The 19,428-nt window shown below is 52.6% G+C and overlaps 1 protein-coding gene and 1 long non-coding RNA gene across 21 annotated transcripts in view; one reads left to right on the forward strand and one right to left on the reverse strand.

The window, feature by feature from the left end:
* The window catches only part of MSI2 (musashi RNA binding protein 2), a 391,492-nt gene that overhangs the window by 351,264 nt on the left and 20,800 nt on the right, over positions 1–19,428 (forward strand). For 5 of the 20 annotated variants that reach the window (XM_025439695.3, XM_025439696.3, XM_025439701.3 and 2 more), the window contains exons 11-12: positions 7,224–7,247; positions 8,558–8,638. The exons of 1 other annotated variant lie outside the window; for it this stretch is intronic. In XM_025439695.3, the coding sequence (XP_025295480.1) occupies positions 7,224–7,247; positions 8,558–8,638 (105 nt within the window). Of the gene's footprint in view, positions 1–7,223; positions 7,248–8,557; positions 8,639–12,144; positions 12,195–19,428 lie in introns of all 20 variants that reach the window. 14 more of the 20 variants (XM_049114117.1, XM_025439709.3, XM_025439700.3 and 11 more) reach the window with 6 other exon arrangements.
* On the reverse strand, positions 11,746–19,032 carry LOC125755743 (uncharacterized). The gene is made up of 3 exons (XR_007412958.1): positions 15,643–19,032; positions 14,717–14,920; positions 11,746–12,915 (listed from the first exon to the last, which is right to left on the reverse strand). It is a non-coding gene; the product is annotated as an uncharacterized LOC125755743 (long non-coding RNA).

Genomic DNA, 19,428 nt, shown 5'->3' on the forward strand with positions numbered 1-19,428 from the left:
TCTTTCAGCAAAAAGTCTGGGGTGCTCAAGGCTTGAGTGTTTCTGGTCCTGGTCCATGGAGGTGGGTGCTGTTTGGAACCGTGCTGTGGCAGAGACATTGGAAAGGCCCATTTAGAATGAAGCATGGTGAGGAGGCCCAAAGAGACTTTAGGCCATTTATATTTAAATGGACCAGCAAAAAGACCCTGTGGGGAGGAAACAGAATTCTGACTCAGGATCTGAAATTTCAGGAATCAGGAAAAGTTTAAAAAGCCATTTAGGGGCAGCCCAGGTGGCCCGCAGTTTAGTGCCTACCTTAGGCCCAGGGCATGATCCTGGAGACCTGGGATGGAGTCCCGCTTCGGGCTCCCTGCATGGAGCCTGCTTCTCCCTCTGCCTGTGTCTCTGCCTCTCTCTCTCTCTCTCTCTCTCTCTCTCTCTCTCTCATGAATAAATAAATAAAATCTTAATTTAAAAAAATAAAAAGCCATCTAAACAGTGAGCTCTAGAAGGACCAATAGTTAGACCAGTGGTCTGTCCTGACACCCATTGGTGGTAGGTGGGTGAGCATCTCACAAGCAGAGATTGCAGTGTTGATGAAGACTGGGGAGAGGGAGGACTCATGAAAGGAGAAACTCTCAGAATACTTGCTGACGTAACCCTAGAAACTAGTCTGGAATCCCTTCACTTGAAGCCACCGTGGTCTTGGTCACAGAGAGACAGGCAGATGTTTGCTCTGTGGTCCTGGGTTACCACAAACTGCTGGCAGGGAGCAGCAAGGGCTGGTTTGGGAATGAGCTCCCTGTGACCATTCTCCCTCTTGAGGTCTTGCTGGAGAAAGAGTTCTTGATGTTGAACAGAGTGTCCTTGTAGGGCCGGAGCCAGAGCCAGAGCACTTGTCACATGCCAGCCTCTCCTGATGCTGGCCCTTGGACCAGCACTCCTGATCGCTGCCCTCCTCTGCAAGCAGTTTGGTGTGGCCACACCCAGGTCTTGAGTTCGGCTATGAAAAGACCCTAAGGCAGACGCAAGGGCCTGGTTACAAACTAGATGGGTCCGTGGTAGATCCCTCTCTTCTCCTGGCAGAGTGAGCCATAGCTCCCCTTTATCCAAGGCCCTGCTTATCATTGGCCAACTTCCTCTCCTTCCCAGTGAGCTGTTTGTATGCAGCATGGTCCCACAGGTAGAGAGAGCCCCCTTTCTCATCACAGACTAGCAGCTACGGGCTCCGTGAGGGCAGAAAACATGTTATTTTCATCCACTGCTATGAACAGTGCCTGGCATGTGATAGGTGCTCAGTAAATACTTACAGAGAGGATAAGGGCCTGAGAAAGGGTCTGGAGATGGAGAAGGCCCTGACATAGCTCCCTGCAGAGTCCCTGGGTCTGAGAAGCACCTGCAGGCCCCAGTTCTCTGCAGTCTGGGGGAGTAGGAAGGCCCAGGGAGAAGGGTGCTGGGCCAAAGCCCAGGTGGAGCTCTCAGCTTCCTTTCTCCCAGAAGAGCCCCAGGGCCCAAGCAAGCAGAGCCCAGAGTGTGTTCTCAGTTCTCCTCCTGCAGCCCTCACCTCTGTGCTCTGAGCTGGAAGCCAGCCCTGGGTGGAGACCAAGGCCCATTCCCAAGCTTCATTATCAGTCACCAGGAAGATCAGAAGCCACAAGGGTCCGCGTGGGAGTGGGAGGCAGACCTGGCCCCACTGCTGGTGCTCGGGGGCATGGTGATGGCAGGCACTCTGTTTTGCTCCCTGAGCACCTCTGATTTGGAAGGAATCTGCAGGCAAGCACACAGCTTTCGCTTCTGACCGGGCACCCCGGGTCTGCGCTTGCCTCTCCTGGCAGTTTTCTTGTCGTGTCCGAAGGATGCTCCCTGACTTCGGTTTTATGCTTCCACAAACCCTTTCATCCAAACAGAGGCTCTCTGACAACCAGACTGTAAAACTACTCAAAGGTTTGACGTGCAGAGTATCTTCCCTTTATCCCACATTGAAACATCTACAGAGAAAATTAAGCTAAACAGCAATTGTATTAAAAGTTGCTTGGGACAATTTTTGTGCCATCCCTTTGCTGTGGATGCCAACACCCTTGGGGCCCCTGGCCCCGGAGCCTCTCACTTCCTTTAGGCAACTGGCCTTTAGGATCCAGGACCAGGCCCCAGCTGCGAGGCCTTTCCCTGCTTGTGCACTTCCCATTGGCCGCTCTGCCTTCTACCCCAGCACTTCCACTCTTTCCAGCACCTCTGCCCCAGTAGGAGCCCCAGCACTCTCCTGAGGAAGTGGAAGGCAGGGGGAGGAGGCTCTATGACAATGCCCTTATTGGTATCCTTAGGGAATGTCAGTCTTGGTCCTAAAAAGGTGTGGGGAAACCAGATTCCTATTTTGAATGACAGGAACTCAGGCTTTGTTTTTTTTCCCCTTCCCTGTGTGTCCCCCCCCCCCCAATATGGACACATAGCAGCAGCTTTCTTCAAAGCAAAGTTTTACAGTTCGATCATGTTCATGTGCCCCTTGGGTTATCAATTGTCCCACCTCTTGAGGCCCTCACTTCTGATCTGTATAGATCAGTAGGTCCACCTATTTCAAAAATGCATCATCCACTCTTTATCCACCCTCACCCCCTTGCAGCCACTGCTCTGTCTCTCTGCACAAAGCTGTGTATTTCCTTTAAAAGAATGAGCCCCGAGCCCCATCACACCAGGCAGGCCTGCCCAGCAGGTGGGCAGGGCCCTGGGCCAGTCAGATGACAGATGGTAGCGTTTTCTAAACTCTTTTAGGATGTGTTTCCTACATTCTGGGTGACACTTTCCTCTTTGGGTTGCTTCTTTTTGAGTGTTTGGATTCAGTAAAGCAACGTTGGGTTTAGCCAAGAATGTTGGAACCATCTAAAGAAACTGCTAGTGGGGGAGATGCAGGACGTGCTAGGGAAGGGGGGTGGAGAGGGCTTTGAGCAAACACAACAGAGGAAAAATTGCTTTCATAATGGACCATTCGGGATGAGAATGCACATTACAAGAAAGTGTTTTAAAAGATTCCCCTCAAAGTCACAGCCTGTTGGAGCCATAAGGAAACTCAGAATTCTCTCATCACCTCTTTCTGCAAGAGGCACAGAGGCCCCACTGACTCATCCAAGGTCACAGAAATAGTTAGTGACTGTGCCAGAACCATATCCCTGGCAGCCCACTCCCAGGCTGGCATCTTTTCATGCCAGGCAGGGAAGAGGATGCAAAGAAAGAGCTGCCTAACCTGACACCCCCACACCCGACAGGACAGGGCCACCTTTTCCGTGTTTACTAAAAGGTAAGGCTTCCTCTAAGTCAGGGATTCTCTGCCTCCACTGGGTGCATGAGAAGCATCTGGAAGGCCTTTACTAAAGATGTGGGCCCCACTTGATTCTTAGTGTATTATTAACAAACCCTCACCCCGCCCGCCGCCTCCCCCCCTCCAGGCTAGACACCCACTGCTCTGAATGGAGGCCCTGCAGGGGATCTCATGAGACATGGTCCCAAGAATTAGATTCACTGCCATGTCATCAGGAGGGCCTTTCTTTCCACAAGGGAGCAGAGCTGTGGACTGTGTACATGTGCACTATGATTTAACTTTTTAAAATTTTTGAAGGCCTTTAAACCAAAAGTTCTTGCCCTTGGCTGTAGACTGGGATCACCCGGGAAGCCCACCATCCAGGCTCCACCCCAAACCAGCTAAATCTGAATCTCTGGGGGTAGGACCCAGGCTTCCGTGTCTGTTAAGGCCTGCTGGGTGGTCCAGTGAGCAACAGGGTGTGGGCCAGCACGGGAGACAGAACAAGGCGCTCCTGGTGGCTGTCGCCAGCCCCTTCTGCTGGTTAATTACGCTCCTGTGGGCATTTGATTTTTCAGCCCTGGGGTTGGAGGACCACATGAGGAGAGGCAGCTACATGTGCCCGCGGCACTGCCATTCAGCTGTAGTTCACCCAGGGCAGTGACTCACAGCTCTGGCTCTCACGCACCTCTTCAGGGCATCCTGATGCCCCATGAGGATCTTCTTTGGGGCCTCTGCATTAGGCCTTAAGTGGGACATGTGCCTCAGTCCCTGCCCTAGAAGAATTTGTCACCTAGCAAGAGAAATAAGATGTGCACATAAAAATAACTGCTTAGGTGAGGCAGAAATAAGTAAGTGCCACAGAAGCAGTAAAAAAGTAGGTGTGGTGTCATATAGTTCTCAAAAAAAAAAAAAAAATCAGAAGTGCCATTGACTTCTAATTTGCCATCAAGTTTCTCACAGCTCTGAGAAGTCCAGAAAAGCGTCTCATTCACTGTCAGTGGAACGGTGACAGCTTTTACTTAGATGAGTTACTAACCCCGGAGGTGTGTCCATGCCAACCCCAGAGGCACCACTTTCTGGTGACAGAGACTTAGATTTGTCATCGTTTTACATCTGGAAGGCAGGATCATGCAGGGTCAGAGGTGAGGGAGCTTGAGAGGCCATCTGACCTCACCTCCTTGCAGTAGACACGAGTTGGTTACTCAGGGCCCAGAGAAATGAGGCACTGTGCCCAAGTTACACAGCAAGACTAGGGTAGCAGGGGTCGGAGGCTGGGCTTTGACACCAAGCACAGTGATCCTTCTTTTACCCCATCCGAGAGGCAGAGGAGCTTCAGACTAGCAAGACTGGGTCTTTGGGTTTGACTGCCATTAAATAAGGCATGGCACCTGCCCATGCCTGGAGTTCTACCATCCACAGTATTCTTTTTTTTTTTTTTTTTTTAAGATTTTATTGATTCATGAGAGACACAGAGAGAGAGAAGCAGAGACATAGGCAGAGGGAGAAGCAGACTCCCTATAGGGAGCCCCATATGGGACTGAGTCCAGGACACAGGAATCACAACCTAAGCCAAAGGCACTCAACCACAAAGTTCCCAGGTGCCCCTGTCAGCACTACTCTTTTGTTTGCAAGCCCCCTCTTTTGAATGCAGGTTTCTCTAACTGGAGGAGCAGACCACATTCCTAACACCTAAGTTCCCAGGTGGGCAACCTCAGCCCCCAGGCCCTGAGATTTTATCAGCAAAACATTTTTTCTTTTCTACCTGATTTACTACTAAGAAACAGGAAGTATTAGAGTAGGAGGGTCATGCCAGCCCACTTGGTCCAGACATTGTTGTGCGAGCTAAACAGTATGCATCCTCTAATCTTGAGCCAGGGAAATTCAGCTCCACTAAAATGACGTTATGAAGCCAGGACAACATGAAGGATTACAGGCCACCGTTATGAGTAAAGAATCCCAGACTCCTGTGTGCTTCTGACTTTCTGACCATGTGGGCCATCGTGGGGAAAGTGGAGCCGCCCTCCACGCGGGGGAGTCCTGTCTTAAAGGCAGGGCTGATGGCTTCATCAAAATGACACCTAATATTCATGTAAGCTTACTCCCTGGCCAGTATTCATCTGAGCATTTTGTGTATATTAATCCTGCACGAATATCATCATCTCCTTTACAGATGGAGACATCAAGGCACAGAAAGGTTAAGCAATTTGCCCAAAGTCACACAGCTAGTAAATGGCTGAGCCAGGATTTGAACCCAAGATTTATGTTCACCTGCCTCACAAGAAGCCTGGTTCATGCATTGGCCAGGCAGGCTGTATTCAGGAGGGCCTTAAATCCACACATTCCTGGTAGCAGAGAGGAGATGCCCATCTATTCTGGGCAGTGAGTGGGGTGCTGGGGCAGCCATGAACCAGAGGCTCTGCCCCCAGCGAGGAGCCTGAGCCCTGTCAGACCTTCTGCCTAATTCCCCAAGGTCTTCCCCTGAGTACCCCCAGCTGGGGCATCTCTCTCTTTGGCAGCCCAGACCCCCTCTCCCTTCAAAAATAAAATGAGAGGTTTCCCAGACAGCTAGGCCGTCATAGGTGACCCCTGGCTCCTCAGCCTGGAGAGAAATGCTGAAAACAGGACCACGAGGCAAGGCTGGAAGGTTTCTCCTCTCTGCACCCTCAGCTTTTTCAGGTCTAGCCCAGGAGGGCTCCTTTCCACCAGGGTCCCTGTACTGGGGCCTCCTGGTCCTTGGGTGCCTCCTGCCATTCTAGAGACAGGCTCTTCTCCATCAGGATAGCTTTAGGTCAGGGTCATGATGCTTCTTTGGCCTCTGACAGCCCCTGGCTGGGGCAACCTCACCCCAACACACACACACACACACACACACACAGAGGCACGCACGCACGCACACACGCACCTTTCCTGGATCTGTGTTTGCCCATACCCCACAAGCCCAGCCACCTAGGACAGCCCGTGGGGCCCCCTGGTAATGGCATCAGGTTTATCCACCAGGTCATCTGAAGAATATATTTGGGTGATCAGTGCAGCTGAATGGCCTAGCAGGACAGGAGGGGGTTGGCAGGGAGCTGCAGAAGTAGTCCGGGACAGAGTCCCGCAGAGCTGGGCTGGGTCCTGGGGCTGTGGCCCTGGCGTCTCAAATGCAGTCACTATGAGGGCTATGGGTGCCTCTCTCCAGGATTGGGGGGAGACTGAGCTCTCCTCGGCCCTCTTCTCACACCTGTCAGTCTGCTTAGCGCTGCTTGATGGTTGAGATGAAATTCCAGCCCTTAGCGGTGTCTGATGCTCAGTCTCCAGCAGAAACCTTTATCTGAGATTAAGGATAATGGATTTCCTTTCTTGGATAAGTTTTTTTTTCTTCCTCTTTCTCTCGGACCTTTTTTTTTTTTTTTTTTTTTTTTTTTTTGTCAAAAATGCACTGTACTCCAGAAAATAGGCCTTTTGTTAAATGTCCTTTTATTATTTACTAAACTCGCCCCCCTCCCACCCAGCTTTTCTCCCCCTCCCCCCACCACACTGCTTCCAGGGAAACCTTCCGTTTCAAGTACCGATGAGGAGTGCAAAAAGAATAACTTGACCTTCTCCTTCAGGGTCGCCTGAGCCCTGCTTGAGTGCTCCTGCAGCAGGGCAGCGGGGTGGGGGGGCTGTGTGCTGGAGGTTGGGATAAGGAGAAATAACTGGACTTCTTCCTTATTTTCCTTCAGCACTTTCTGCCACTACCCACATCTCCAGAACTCTAGATCCTGCTTGGAAGAGATGGGGAAAGGACTTGGTGGGGGGAGTGCCTCCATTGGTTTCTGGCAGCAGGGGTCCGTAGGGGGGTGAGGGTGGGAGCAGCCTCCAGGCAGGTGTGTGTGGCCTTCATGGGAACCCTGAGACCCATTCCAGCTGCCAGGGGTGACCTTGTACCCTCATTTCACCTGGATCTTTCTTTTTCCCCTTTCAACAGCCCTATTACCATATTTAAATGCAAGTATGTCTTTTTTTTTTTCATTGACATTTTAAGTAGCTTAGCTTGACCTTTTTAGAGTAGCTTGTTGTCTTTTGAACTTCTTTTCCTCCCCAGTAGATCCATGTAGCTAGGACAATAGTCTTAGAGTTTAGTGGGCTTCTAGTTGGCTGTGTTCGGGGGTGGCTCTGTTTCTCTCCTCTCCCTCCTGCTCCCTGCTCTCCACGGTGCACGCGCTGCCCACTCTGTCCTGTAGCGGTTCTGTATTTGGAAGGCCCCCGTGGCTAAAGCTGAGCAGCGGGCCAGCTATTTGTTGTTTGCTGCTGGCTTCTGACGCATCATTGAAAACCACAGTCTTTGGAAATGGGTCTTGAAATCAGACCCCCAACAGTTGAAATCAGGCCTCGAAAAGTCTGCCTGAATGGCAGACGGTGTGCGTCCTGCGTGCGCGTGCGTGTATCTGTGTGCATCCCCGTGCGTGGCTGTGTGCGCATCATGCCAGTGGCCCAGAGAAGCCCACGGGAGGGGACCCGCCCACCTCTCCCTTCCCCTGGGTGTTCTGCAGCCACACTGGTCACTTTGTCCCTTCTGGCCTTCAGTCCCATTTCTGGGACAGCCTTGCTGCCTGGGGGGTAAATAGGCAAACACTTGATGGGGATCCTTAGGAGACCCTTCACTGCCGACCTGCGACCTGATCAGGATGTGGAGCTCAGACGGGAAAGCCAGATCGAAATCCCCATAATGTGCCCCAGGAGGTTGAAACTGAGAGACAGAGCCACAGGGCTCACCCCACATGGGTCCCTGCGGCCGCCCACTCCCTCCCCCAGCTGCCTCCCCCAGCTGCCTCCCACAGGTGTACGCAGGCAGTCAGCCGGGCCTCCCAGCACACCTCGCCCTCCGGCCTGGGGCTGGGACGCTGCTAGAGTCCACAGCTAAGCCGAGGAGACCAGCAGAGCCTTAGGAGAGCAGCTGGAGGTCAGCCACCTCCTGGTGCATGTGCCTGTGCTGCCCAGAGGCTCAGGGCCAACTGCTCCAGGGACCCCTGGGCCATGCTGGCCCTGCCCTAGAACACACTCTGGGGGCCTGCCCCCCCCCAGTCATTACAGGGACAACAGGGACCCCGCTCTGCTCCCAAGAGAGAGCCTCCTAATCCTCTTACATTATTTCTGTGTGCCTTCCAGAAGCCTGAGAGCCACTGACCTGTGTCCCTCCCAAAAGCTACCCCGAGGAGATCCCTTGTCATCCCCATCCTCTGAAGGGGGTGGAGCACGGCCTGTGAGCCCAGGCTGTGCAAGGGGGGGGGGGGCCCTTCCAGGGTCTGACCCTCACTCCAGCTCCTCTCTCCCCGCCAGGCTTCCCAGCAGCGGCTTACGGACCAGTGGCAGCAGCGGCGGTGGCAGCGGCAAGAGGATCAGGTAGGGAGGTGTACGGGACAGGCGCTCCCAGGCATGCCCCAGTGTGCAGGGGAAGGTAAAGGCCCTGTTGGATCTGTGTGGCTGCGTCTGTCCACTATTGTCACAGCCCAGAGGGTGGGGACAGAGGGGCGCAGGCGAGGCCCTGCCACCCGGGGCAGCTCCCAGTGGGGGTCAGTCACAGGACTGCAAACCAAAGGTAGACTACTATTCTCTCCTTGAAAAAAAAGACCAGTGAACTTGTTTTTGTCTTTGGATGACCCCTTCACCAGACAGCTGGCTGCAGGACACCTGTGGTCATTTCCCCTTCGGCTTTCACTGCTTCACAAGGCTTCGTTCCCAAGAGCGAAGCACCAGGTTGTAAGAGGGAGGCTCAGAGCCCCTGGCCCGCTGCTGCCCCCCACCCCCTCCACCGCACCTGGCAGGTGGCCAAACCCCAGTTTCCGAAGGCCAAGGCCAGATATAGGGCCAGTCCCAAGCTCAGGGAAATGGAGTGATTTCCTGAAGCCCCTGTCACATCCCAGACTCCTCAGAGCAGAGACCAGAGAGCTCCTGGACCTAACCCTAACCCTAACCCTAACCCTGCCAAGGGAATCGGGGTTTTCCCTCCCACAAAATTGCTCTGGTCCTTTGGTCTCCAAACCCAATCTTTTAGGAGGTCTGGAGTCCCTCAGGTGAGCACTGTGGGGCTGGGCTCATTTTCCCAGCAGCACTATGGGGCCAGGTTGGAGCTGGGGTATGTCTAGGATACCAGGCCCCAGAACAACCTTATGCCCCTCTCCCCCAGATGCTCCCCACCTTCCTGAGCAAGTGGGGCTTCTGCTGTGTGCTGGGCTCCCAATGAGGCCTCCTGGCCTCCATGCCCCAGCTGCCAAGAGGTCCTGGCTCCTCCTAGACTAGCCATGGCTTGCAGCTCCCCTCCCACTCCCCCCCCCCCCCCGCCCTCCCTGCAGACAGGGCACTGGAGCACCCAGGGAAGCAGTTTGACAGGGCTCTAAGGAGGGCAGGGGGAGGGAGGTGCTGGGGGGTACCAGGAAATGGGGCATTAAAAGCCCAGAGGGCAAATGCCAAAAGCCCAAACCCTCAGTGATAAGAGACTGGCACAGTGAGGCCCTTTAGAATCATCAGTAAAACTCCGTTCCATGCAAACTGGCACTGCCTCGAGCTACAAAGGATCCACTCCCTGGAATCACCCACTGGGGATTTGTTTGGAGGGGCCAGGAATTCTCTGGGGGCTGCCGAGGGCCAGGTAGCCAAAGAGCTGGGCGCCCGAGCTCAGCCTCCCGCTGCCCCCACCTGCCCTCCGGCCGGTGTCCCCTGGTGCCCCTGCCCTGGGGGCGGGGCGCGCTGCTGCCTGGTTGTTTCCCTGCTCTGTTTGGTTTTTTAACTTGAGTGCTTTTTGGTATCGTTACAAAACGAGCCTCTGTCCTACCTGTGCCTGGTGGGGGGGGACGACAAAAAGAAAACTCGAGATTTTTGAGTGTTGTTGGTTGTTTTCTCCGTTCAGTTTCTTTCTTATTATAACTTGGATTATGAAACTAAACTTTAACCCGAAATTAACCCTGCCTCTCTCCCCACCCCCGTTCTCCTTGACTTCATGGCAAGTTTAAAGGGCAGCATGGGGTTCTTTGAGAGTCTGAGAGCGGTCTCCCCATGGTCTGTGCACCCCCCCCCGCCACCCCTACCTTCTCACGGACCCCCAGAACCAGGCAGGAGTCCCACCCATCCCCCCTAACTCCTAACCCCAAACTCCAGAGCCATCTCCAACCACACTTTTTTTTCCAGGATCAGTGGTGTTTTATTTGTAGCCATTTCCATCGGGAGCCAAGTCTCCCAGGGGCCATTCGAGGTCAGCCATGCTCATCGCTGCACTGTTAGTGAATTCTATTCAGGAGTGTGCTCCCAGACCACCTGCCCCACACCAGCCTAGGTTAGTGTAAGGAGTAAATCCTCAACTCCGAGGTGCCTGGCCCCAGGGGTGCAGGCTCGGCTGAGAAGCTGCAGGGCACCCCCCAGTGCTGCCTGGGGGTCAGGGACTGGGGGCGAGCCCCAGGGCAACGACTAGCTTGTGCCTGCCAAATTCAGAACACCACCTGGGCCGGAAGACACCTGCCTCCGTGTAGCCAGAGTAGCTCAGCCCCTCACCCCCATTCCCCCTTTGGACCTGGAGCAGGGTTACAAGCCTGGGGAATGAAGATCTCTGCCTTTCTTTTAGTGCATTTTGGCCTGTAAGGACTGTCCCCCTCCCTCCCTCTAGAAAATAACCTGGACTCCAAGCCTGGCCAGATGGCCAATTATTTACCTGTTGTATTAGCCCCTCGGTGGCATTTTGGCAGATATGTGAGAGGAGCTGCACAGACTCATTTGGGTTTGTGCATCAGCCTAAGCCAGCAGGTGATCACTGGTTTAGCCTTCCCCTGCTCCTGCAACCCTACCCTCCCCATGCCAGCTCCTTCCCAGGGGACAAGGATGCTCCTTTAGCCCCCAGGCAAGAGCCTCAGCTGTTGGAGGGCATCACATGTCCAGGCACCTTGTCTAATAGGAAGGAGTCTGTGGGAGTAGTGACCTTGAGCTTGGTACTCTGCCGAACCTGGCAGGGGACTCAAAACAGTAGGAAACGTGGCCTCCACTCCCCAGGGGCTGGCTGTCAGGCTTGGCCTAGAAATCAGGCATCCTATGGAAGGCCCTATTTTGCCTTTCGTTTTTGTCTAGTTCCACAGCTTTGGGGGTTTTTTCCTTCCATATTATGACGTACTGGGGGAGCTTCCTAAGGTGGAAGCACCTGCTGAGGGCTGTGGAGGGGAAGGGGGGAAGCAGCTTGGATTTTGCTCAGGTTGGCAACTGGTAATCTGTCAGGGCTATGGTGTCAGGGTAGGAGGTCCAGGGGGGCCTTGAGCTCTGCACCCACCTCAGCCACCTCCTCGGGGCAGCCTGCCCGCTTTTCCTAATTCACACAGGACTTGAGGTGAGCAGGGCTCAGGTGACCCCCGCCAGGGGAGGCCCCTGCCGACTCCTAGATAACTTCACTATCAGTGGTCACTTTTCTTTTACCTTCACCCAGTAGTCTGAAATGTCATCTTTTCTTGTGCTCAGTCGAGAGTTTGTTTGTTTATTTTGATCGTATTCATTCAGTTCTGATGGCCTCATCATGTCCCACCCAAACCTAAATCCAGTTTGGTCAGCCACTCCCCCCGCCACACACACTCAGGTGAGGGAAAAGTGGTTCGGATTTGCAGGCTATTTTATTTCTGGGTGACAACACGGGGTGGGTCTGTGTATCAATCGAAGAGCTTCTGAGCCCCCCGCCCACCCCCTGGCCCATCTCCGGCCCCAGCCAGGACCCCTTACTGTACTTTATACTTGCCAGCTTTATTCCAGTCTAGTAACATGAGCTCCTGACGGTGGTGGTGAGTGCGAGAGTCATGTTTCTGTTGTCTTTTCTCTTGCTTGGTTGGGGCTGCGGTGAGAGAGTGTCTCTGAGGCATACTTTCCCGCCTCTCTTACACTAGGATCTGCACACCTCCTCTCAAACACTCTTCTGAGCACGCTCAGCGGGAAGGTTTGTCCACACCTATTAATCCTCTCTCGGTGTCCAGCTTCCTGTTAGTACCAGCTGGTTTGCATGTTTTTGCTTGTTCAGATGAAACAGTTCAAGAAACAAACTCATATCCAACTCTCGAGAAATGTCTTTTTTTGTACACTTTCGTTTTCGATTTTTTTTTTATTAGTTACAACTCCAAAACACCTGTTGTCCAGTAAAACATTTCACACCTCCCCTGCCTGTTCTTAGAGTGTATGTCTCTGTGGGACTGAACTAAATGCATGCACTGTAGTAGATGTCCTGGTAGCCGTAGCTCTAGAACATGCATTGTTGAGTTGATATTACAGGGCCTCCAATAGCCCAGGACAGCACAGCTGTCTGAAGGATAGCGTGGGGGACCAGGAAGAGAGGGGGCTCCATATTTTCAATGTTGCCAAGGGGCTTGGATCCATGTTCTCGCCATCAGCCACCACCACCTCCCCTCACACTCCCTGCTCCCCCAGTCCAGCACTGGGTCACCACCCTCAGCTCTAGCCTTCCGAACTGAGATCTCTGCTGATAATGTCCAACTGTAGCAAGAGAGAACAGAAACAGGATCAGAAGGAGTCCGAAAGCTCTCCCTTTGTTCTTGTCTTGTGGTTCTTGAACAGAGCACAGTCTTTGCTTCTTTCTTAAGGCCCACCGGCCAGGCTCCTCCAAGCCCTCTATGCCTTGGGTCCTTGGCCAGCTCACATCCAGCCTGTCAAGGGAACAGGTCCATGTAGCAGTCCTGTCTACATGGTCTAGTCCCCAGGGTGGAGGGAAAATGAGACATGGTGGGGAAAAGGATTCAGATCTTCAGATCCTCAGCCCGCACACAGGGAATGCATTGGGTCCTAGCAAAGGTTGGCATCTGTTCTTCCGGTTGGTGAAGATCAAGGAGAAGCCTTTACGTGTGCTCTCCAAGGAACAGGTGGGGGTGGGATGTGGCAAGGGGCGTCAGAGTGGTGACATTGCTAGTGCGGAGATTATTGGCACAGCTCCAAGGGGAGGGGATAAGAGGGAAGGGGAACCTATGATGTTCAGAGAGGCCATGCTTTCCCTCCATCTTCCCAGGAAGATTTCCTAGTCCCACAGCCTCTGCCGTCAGCTCAGGGGCATGGGCAGTCAGTGTCCCTGGATACACTATCTCCCCTACATTTGTGGTGACAAGCCATAACAGAGTGCCAGGGGTCTCAGAGAGCTTTTGTAACTAGTCTTTACAAGTTGATGGGATGCGAAGTAGTTGCCACTTGGGACCTGCTCTTTAAGTCAGGCTGGCGGTAGCTCTGACCTAACACTGCAGGAGGGCACCGTGGGATCCAAACCTTCGGGGGATAAGTTATTAATTATGGGAGACTGAAGCCCGGGAGGTCACAGAGTCCACGACGTTCCCAGAAGAGTGTGAGATGACAGAAGGGAATGGTAGCTCCTTGGGGAGTGGTGCATGGTACCAGTCAGCATGAACAGGGATTGCAAGTGAGCAGGCCAGTTAGCCACCAGACGAAGGAGGGCCCCGAGGCCCAGGAAGGGAAATATGGGAAGAGCCATCCCGCAGGGGGGTTGGCGGGAGGCAGAGGGAAATGGCCGGAAGCGGCAGGCTTTGGTGGGGTGCTAGAGTTGCAGACTGATGCAGGCCACTGAGCAGGAAGGAGGGTGGGCAGCAGGCAGAGCCAGCGAAAATCCCCCTTATTGGCCTAAATCCCAGGTCTGGCTCTGCTAGGGAAATGGCTTTGCTACCCTGTGACTGGATATCCCTAATAGTTTCGGTTCCGATGGGTAAAATGAACAAAAGTAATTCAAGTCAGGAGGTAGAACAAATAGGTTGACCTTGATTGAACCATAAAGGAGAGGAGATGTGAGTGCTCATGAAGCAGGCGTGCCCATCCCAGGGATTGTCCATGTGCCCCTGACACCCTTCACCTTCTATGTGTTAGGGGCTGGGGGTGTGAACAGTAGCGTCCCCCATACACTCCTCTAGCTGCTGGAGGGATCTGGGAATTATTTGCATCCTTTGTGGCATAAGTTTTAGGGTTCCCAGGTGTTGCTTTCAACAAGCCTGCATTGAAGGTTGCTTTGTGCCAGGCACCAAGGAATATAAAGGCAGACAACATGTCTTGCCTTCAGTGGTCTGAGAATCCAGATTCCTGCTAAGTCCCTATTTCCCATGATGCATTGTTTCTCACACTGTCAGCTTCATTTTAAAAAGGAAAATGGATCAATGTGCTGCCTTCATTTCTGAAGATGGCTTTTCTGCACCTCTGTCAGCAGGATCCGACGTCCAGGAAGGGGGTTGCTGCAGGGCAATCATTTCTTCTTTCCCACCCAGCCTCCCTTGCAGGCATCCTTTGGGCGCTATGATGCCAAGACAGCCCATATGGGGGTAGGGTAGGGTCATGGGTACACCCTCTCGCTGGGAAAGCGCCACATCTGTGGCCGTGGCACGGAGCCAGTGCAGCAGCCCAGAGGGAGCACAGATCTGTGACCCATTATGACCAGCTGCTGCAACCAGCCAGACTTACCTCTCAGTCCACTGCCTTGTGTCCTGGGGATGGGCACCTCATTTCTCAGTTTGTCATTAAAATCTTCATTTCTCGGAGAGCCAGGTCTTTCACCATCAAGAATCCCACACTGGATTTCAGTAATCCCAGTGAATTTATAATAACGTGAAGCTGCACGCTGCTGACCTCTGCTTCATTCACTTTCCAAGGGCTTTTGGACCAATCCTGTTGAGGATAAAATACATCAGCTGTGATCAATAATTTTGTAATAGAAACACCGTGCAGTTGATAAATCAACTCTAGTGCAATTAGTGACTAGCCTTGAAGCCTAGACCTCAGTATAAGTTAATTCTAAAGTGAATGGAGTGGGGAGGGGGGAGGATATTAAGGGTCTTTTAAATCAGTGGAATTATTTTCAGAGGGTGACACATCCCTGTTTAACACCCTCTCCCCGCGGCCCCCCTGCCCCCAAGTACCTGGTTGGCCCTCTCTCTCATGCTGGCTCAGGAGCCCAGGCCCTGCTATCTGGAACAAGGGTAGAAAGTGTGGTGGTGCCCTTGGAAGCTGCATGTAGAGCACAATAGAGATGGGCAGAGGGACTCCCTCCTTGCACCCCGGGCTGGGTGGGGCCACTGTAGGGTGTGGGGAGCCCCAGAAGTTGGTGAACCCACATGTTGGTGAGAGTCATCAAAGGAGCACAGGCCTGGGTGTATCGTGGTTCCTTGCGTTTCTGCGGGGGTTAGATTGCCATGTCTGTGACCATAGCTAGCCCGTGAGACGGACAAGAAAGCAGAAGGTTTTGTTCCAGTTCTGCATGTTTATTTTTAAGAGAAAGCTGATCTGCAGAATGGTTGCATGACTTACCCAAAGTCACACAACTGGTTACCTGGGGTGCAAAGCTGTGGTCAAGGGTGAAGAACCCCGACCTTGAACCCAGATCTTCTCACCTGCTTCAGTAACCCTGCAGAGAAACTGTGTGTGTTCATGAAGAATTCACCTGCCAGCCAGATGCCCCCCATGCGCGGAGTATGCTGAGAGAATCCAGTAGCCTCGGTGCTGGATTGGTGGAGAACTCAGGTCCCTATACCTCACAGGCCCTTCTGTCAGGTGTAGATTGCAGAACTGGGCTCAGGGCTCATCTGCCACAGAATTTACTTCACCAGATATTTATTAAGTGTACAACAACAGTAGTTATTATTACGTGTGGCGCTTTGGGTTTGGGCTATATCAAAAAACCCAACTTGGCATGGTTAAATATTATATGGGATTTATTGGCCAGCATCCTGGAAGCTCCATAGAGGAGTAGGCTTCATGTCTAGACTGCTCAGGGCTCTTTTTTTGCAGTTCCCTTAACTTTGTCTTTCTTTTTGCTTCAATGCTGTCTTTATGTTGGCTTTCCTACGGTGGCAAAATGGTTGCAGTGGTTTCCTGCTTCCCACCAGCCTGTCTTGAAGAAGAGAGGGTCAGATGGTCCTGAATTCTAGCAGAAGTCCAGAGCTTTGTGTTGCTGGGCTAAGGCCTGGTTTGGGAGAACCAGTCACTAAGGGTGGGATCCAACCCCCTCTGAGCTGAATAAAAGGAGAAGAATGGATTTCCAAAGGACAGTCTGGGTGCAGATAAAGAGATGGAAGGATGAATGCTGCTGGGTGGGAAAGCATGAATCCCTGCCCTCAAGTGTCTCCCACCCTAGCATGGAGGCTGACGGGTACTTACAGTATGATGCCATAAATCCAGTAACAGAAAGGGCCCAGAGGAGGAAGTAGTTGGCTTTGTCTGGGAAGGTTTCACAGGGGAGTAGTGAGTGTTTCTACTTTTAAAGGACAAGTAGGAGTTCCCCAAGAGCCAGAGGGAACAGCATGTGCAAAGCCACAGAACCCAAAACAGTAGAGTGAATCTGAAGCCCTACAAATGGCTCACTCTGGCTAGAGAATAAAGTGCAATGGGGGTGGGAGGAGCATGGGGGGAGCAGACACAGATAAAGCTGGAGGACTGGCAGAGCCAGAGCAGAGGGCCTTTGGTGCCCTGTGAAAGAGCCTGGATTCACACAGACAACTGGGAACTTCAGAGAGGCCTGACCCCAGGAAGTGACATCAGATTTGTATGTTGGACAGCAGGGTAGACTAGAGAGGAGAGTGCAGGAGGACAGGTGACATCATGTAAACACTCCATAAATGTTCATCTGTCACTACCCAGTAAGGGATGCTTCAGGCCTTTGGCTTTTATCCATTAGCTGATTAACTCTGGGCTCAGCATCATGCTGGAGTCTGGGGTGGGATGCAGAATTTCAGGGCATGGTCCTTCACCTTCAACAAGTTCCCAGTCTTTTGGGGAGGACGCAGCATGCACTGGATAAAAGAGCTGAGCTTCAGTAAAACTACGTTCCTGCCTGGTCAGAGAGCACTCAGCAGGCAGGGAAGCTCAGACAGGAAGCAAGACTCACGTGGGCCCCACAGGATTTCAAGCAGGAGATGAGAGGACGCTTCAGGTGAGAGAATTTGGATAACAGGTTGGCAGTGGGATGACAGCCAGTGCTGAGGGGACAGTGGGAGGCTGTCTAATAGGCTTGATGAGGTCAAGACAGACTAGATTCTGAGAGATCTTGAAAACCAGATCACTACAGTCATACTGGTAGGAGAGAGAGGTTCATATGCTCTATGGCAGTGGAGCTTGGTAAGGACGGAACCAGCTCAGGAAGGTCAAGTTGGCAGCGGCCCCACAGAACACAGCTTGACCCTTCCCTAATCCCTGGGGTGGAGGATTCTAGTCCCTAGAACAAGGGAAGGGGAGCAAGGCTGCCAAAGGAGGGCCTTCCCTTGCAATCCTCCACCTTTTTCTGTGACTCTCTTTTGCTTCTGCCAACAAGTTATTACTCATTCCCTACTTGAGGCTGTTGATTCCCACCCCTGTGCCCTCATGGCAGTCGCAGCCAGTCCACCTTCCTCTGTCCTTGCCTTTGCTCCCTCCATTAAAATTGGCTCCAGGTGTGCCAGGAAGCCACACCTGATTAACCCTACCTGGGGTGCCCCTCCTCAACACAACACTGTGTCCTTGGTGTCCTTCCCTATTGGTGAGGTCTTCTGGATGAGAGGCGGCGTTCTGCCTCTATGGAACATGTTTTGCATGTATTTCAGAATGGTGCCTGCCTTCTCCAACAATATAAACCATCAGTACTCCAGGAGGTGAAGTCGACCTCATTCTTAGTGTAGATGACTAATTATTATGCAATTGGAGAAAGCAGAAAGTAAAGGGGCCCTTTGTTCCTGGATGCTTATTAATATTAATAAAAAAGGTCTCCCCTTGCCAGCTTGGAATCCTGCAGAACAGGAGGTAGGCAAATAATGCTTTTGAACAGCTTGTGATTGGCTGTTGGAATTGGACCTGTCAGGATGAGGGAGACACGATGAAATCTACTGTGTGGCATGGATAGGAAGGTTCCAGCCAGCACCTCAACATTCACACTAACCTATGAGTTCCCGTAAGGGAAGGATATCTTGCAAGTGGTTGGATAGGATGCTAGAGACACCTTCCACCCAATTTTAATACATGATGATAATAGTCATATTCATAAAACTGCTCCATTATGAGTGAGCCAAGTACTGTGCTACGGCCACCTGCCTTACCCCCATCTAATTCTCATAATCCTATAAAGAGGGCACTCTCTTGTTCCCATTTTTTAAATCTTGAAACCGTGGCTTAAGTAGCTTGTCAGAGGTAGTAGAGACAAGATTGGAACTTGGGTCTGTCTTGTCACATCTGTGCTCTCAGCCATGTCAGCGGATGCTCCATCATACCAGCCCCTCCGATTCCTGAGCAGAGGTCGGCATTCTTAACACCTATTCAAGGGCAAACCACCGCTGCCCATCAACTTAATTCTGCCCTTGTATCCTTGGGGGAAGAGAGAACCTAAAACCATTTACAAGAGGCCTCAGGAAGCATTATATATGCACATTTTGCACCTGCTTCTGCGTCGCAGACTTGAGGTCATGGTTGTGTCTGGCTTCGGCTGACATTTCTGATCTGGCTTCCAGTCCCTGAATCCTTTTCCGACCACAGGCAGACAAAGGAGGCCCAGAGCAGGCGTGGTCGGGTAAGAGGGAGCCAGCCTGAAGGTAGTTATTATTCTGTGAAAGGGGCCTTTAGCTGAAACAGGACTGAAGGAAGTTAGCCACTGCCCAAAAGAAGCGAGGCCATGGAGCCAGGGAGGGCCTCTTGGGGCAGGACAGACCTTCTCCCGCTCTCCTTAGGGATGAGTCAACGTCCCTTCGGTGAGCAGTGAGGCCTGACTCTGGAAGGTCGCTGGGAAGCCCAGCCCAGCCGTGGGGCTGCGAGGGGATTGGCCGCCCCGTTGCTGGGGCTTTGCTTTGGGCCAATGGCCGTGAAGGGGCGGGGCCGGAGGCGGGAGCCCGGGATCCTCGGCCAATCAGCTTGCAGGGAGGTTGGGCACCCGGTACTATGGCAACAGCGAGCAGGGGCTCATTTGTTTTGTAGATGAGTAATTACTACGCAATTAGAGAAAGCTAAAAATAAAGAGGCCCTTTGTTCCTGGTTACTTATTAATATTAATAAAACGGTCTGTCCAGGTCTGTGGTGAGCAATCAGTGCAGACCTGTGCGCCTGTGGTAGAGCACTGTGGGAGGCGAAGGCTCTCTTTCTGGAAGTTATTTCTGACTGTAACCTGCAGAAGGTTGACTTTCCCGGCGGCCTCCGGGGTGAAGAGAGACTGAGCCTTACAG

Source organism: Canis lupus, chromosome 9 (assembly GCF_003254725.2).
Source record: "Canis lupus dingo isolate Sandy chromosome 9, ASM325472v2, whole genome shotgun sequence".
NCBI lineage: Eukaryota > Metazoa > Chordata > Mammalia > Carnivora > Canidae > Canis > Canis lupus.